The sequence below is a fragment of the Condylura cristata genome, unplaced genomic scaffold, assembly GCF_000260355.1.
Source record: "Condylura cristata isolate star-nosed mole 26May11 unplaced genomic scaffold, ConCri1.0 scaffold00009, whole genome shotgun sequence".
NCBI classification, from domain to species: domain Eukaryota; kingdom Metazoa; phylum Chordata; class Mammalia; order Eulipotyphla; family Talpidae; genus Condylura; species Condylura cristata.
In genome coordinates this window covers 26268990-26272075 of record NW_004567110.1, presented here as the reverse complement: position 1 = coordinate 26272075, position 3086 = coordinate 26268990, and the positions used below count along the sequence as shown (strand labels likewise).

General features: G+C 35.4%; 1 protein-coding gene across 1 annotated transcript in view; it reads right to left on the bottom strand.

Moving 5' to 3' along the window:
* Nucleotides 1–616: 616 nt before the first annotated feature.
* The window catches only part of PABPC1 (poly(A) binding protein, cytoplasmic 1), a 14789-nt gene continuing 12319 nt past the window's right edge, over nt 617–3086 (bottom strand). The window contains 5 exon segments of the mRNA XM_004679691.2: nt 617–1065; nt 1531–1624; nt 1911–2041; nt 2525–2609; nt 2903–3061. Of these exon segments, the coding sequence (XP_004679748.1) occupies nt 1532–1624; nt 1911–2041; nt 2525–2609; nt 2903–3061 (468 nt within the window). The 3' untranslated portion in view covers nt 617–1065; nt 1531.

The window sequence follows — 3086 nt, the reverse complement described above, 5'->3', positions numbered from 1 at the left end:
CCTGTACTCCAGTTCTTGTATGCAAAAACAAATACTTAAAAAAAAAAAGGCTATGTGAAACAAGTACTTTGGATGGTTAACTTGTTAAATCACCATTTAACTTAACCATAAAGACATTCCTTTCAAAAATAAGGAGGGCTCAGCAATGTGAAGCTATCTGCAGCCTCTGCAGGGGAACCCACATGGTACAGATTCTCCTGTTTCACCCCACTGCTCCTCTCAGTAGATCCACCTGTTCTGCTCCCCATTCTCGCTGGTGAATCCTCTTACCTCCTGCACTTCTGGCCTGTACCCCAATACACAAGTTTTTACTGATTTAATATTCTGGCATTTAACCAATATAAAAATTGTACTGAAGATTCTTTAATTAGCTCATAGACTAGAAACCTCAAGTCATAAACTGACAGTCTCAAACCATTACAAGTATAAATATATGCTGGTTCAGGAATTCACATGAAAATCTCAATTCATGAAATGTAGTGGATTGGATTGTCTTGTGCCGAAAACTATTTAAACTTATTAGCATACCTTTTTCACGAGTCTCTTATGCAGCAAACTCCAGCTTATCACCAATACATGCCAATTGCCAAGAGAATTAAAAAAGCTTACCATTGTGCACTGTTTAAGGAATTTTTATTAAAGCAAGAATTTTATAATCCAAATTACGTTTCCTTGCTCAGTTATCAATTCTGTTATTTTAAACAGATGTGACATTCTGAGCTATTCCACAGTAAAGAATTACAAAATTAAAGAAAGGAATGCTTTAAATTTTTGTACTTTGCTGAAAATTCTTTTTTTCCCAGGATCTATAAAACATTAATTTGTTTTTATATTTTACTATTTTTTTTGTATTTTTTGTAGTTTTTAAATCAATAAGTAATCTAGGACTAGCATTATGTTTGCTAGACCTGGCAATTGCTCGGTACATAAGGTTCAAAGTTTCCTTTCCTTTTTTTATTTATTTTATATTTTGCAATGTTTTTTTTCCATAATATTTAAGTTTTTCGATGTTTAGATATTTTTCTTCGGTGAAGCACGAGTTTCTTTTCGTGGTCCCTGATCAATCTGTAAATTTAAAAAAAAAGTAAGACCCAATACTGGCATTTGTCAATAGCATATTTAAAGCCCTTTGTCAAGTTTAGTCTGCAGCCAGTGTGTCAAGTTTTACTGGCGTTATCCTGTTCATTTACATACCGTCTATGGCTGCTATCCTAACAATAGAATTACAATAAACGTCCACAAAGACCAAAATATTTTTATCTGGTCCTTTAAAAAAGAAGCTTTGCCAACCACTGGGACTGTTTTTATGCTAGTTACTCCCAAGAAATGGAAAAATGTAATTAAGGTCAAAATAGTAGCGGCCCAAGTGGAAAAGTCAGTAGTTAGTTGCCATCCTAGAAAAGTTGTAAAATGTACATAAAAGTCCTCCAGAAGAGTACCCAAAGAACCAACATGTTATGTTTCAGGCCATCTAATACAAATACCTATACAAAATCTACAAAGTGCCTGAATCAGGCAGAGAAAACTTACTTTAAACAGCTGGAACACCGGCGGCACTATTAACTGCTTTCTGGGCAGCCTCTTTAGCTTGGTGGGCTTGTAGTACAGCTACAGCTTCATCAACCTGGAAATAAGGAAATTTTAGACTTTGCTACTAGTCTCCAAGAACTATGAAACCTCTTAAAATCTTTGCTGTCCTCAAAAGATTCTCTTCATTAAAGCAGCACTATTAAGACAGCATGAATGTTGAAAAATTCAATGGATTTCAAACCAAGTTGTCAGTTACAAGCTATGTGACCAATGGAATATTATTCAAATACTATAGTTTCAGTATAACATGGGATTAACATGTTAATAATTAAGATTTACAATTCACACTTATAAATTTGCAAATGTTCTATTTATATTACTTTAGAACGGAGAGACTCTGGAGACTCAAGCATATGAAGAAGTTCTGAATTGTCAATCTCCAACAACATGCCAGTGATTTTTCCAGCAAGAGTAGGGTGCATGGCTTGAATAAGAGGAAAAAGCCGTTCACCTGTAACAAGAACAAAAAAACCATTACAAAACTCCTTTAATTATTAAAATGCCAACATATTTAAACTGAGGTTTAAGGACCTTACTTTTTGTATGTAGCCATATTTATGTATTATCCCATAACCCACCACTGCAATACATATTTCAGAGGATTTGCAAGCCCTACCACAAGGCAATTTGTCACCATCAGTTTACCAAAAAAAAAAAGGTGTATTAATTAGACTGTTAAATATGTGCTCAAGTGACACTTAAGCTGTTTTATTTCATTCAAATTCTTCTCTGTTGAAACAATGCTCTACTGCCTTATGCACCAAAAGCAATGTTTTCTTTAATAGCTTTCCAGGTTTTAAATTAGCTAGGTAGACCAATTGTGCCTCCATAACCATTTGTACCAATTCAGCTCAACCCTATCATCCTTTTATTTTTAGGTGCAAAGGATGTCTGAGTCTTGCAGTCCTAAGTTAGGTGAGACAAAGGTACGTACCCAACATTTGCTTTTGCTCTTGAGGAGGGGCAGATGCCAACATGGAAGCAGTCAAAGGCTCCTGACCTTGTACATGAACAGCAGGCTAGACACAATTAAGAAAAGTTGAAAGTTTAAAAAAACTACATTAGTAATGACAAGTGTATATACAGTCACCAATGGGAAACCATCACAAAGCTATGTGAACTAAATAAATATTTTACCCATGTGGGCCATTTCATTTTCTTTATATTTTCTTTCACTCTTTCTCTCAGCTATCCCAAAGCAAAACTTTCAAGATAGGGTTTGCAAAACCAAGTAAGATTTTTACATAGGGATGTAGCAACTGTTTTTAACTCTTTGACTGACATTAGAAGTTAATTTTTACAAAGTCCATACCTGTTGCATGGTAACTTGTGGCTGTGCATTAAGATGTTGTTGAGGATTGCGAACTCCCGCAGCATATTTGTACTGTGGAACGGTGCGAACAGCAGGAGTAGCTGCAGCAGCTGCAGCTGCAGGACGTGGACCCATAGTCTGTGTTGATGTGTTAGCTACAAGACAGATTTATTCATTCATTCAT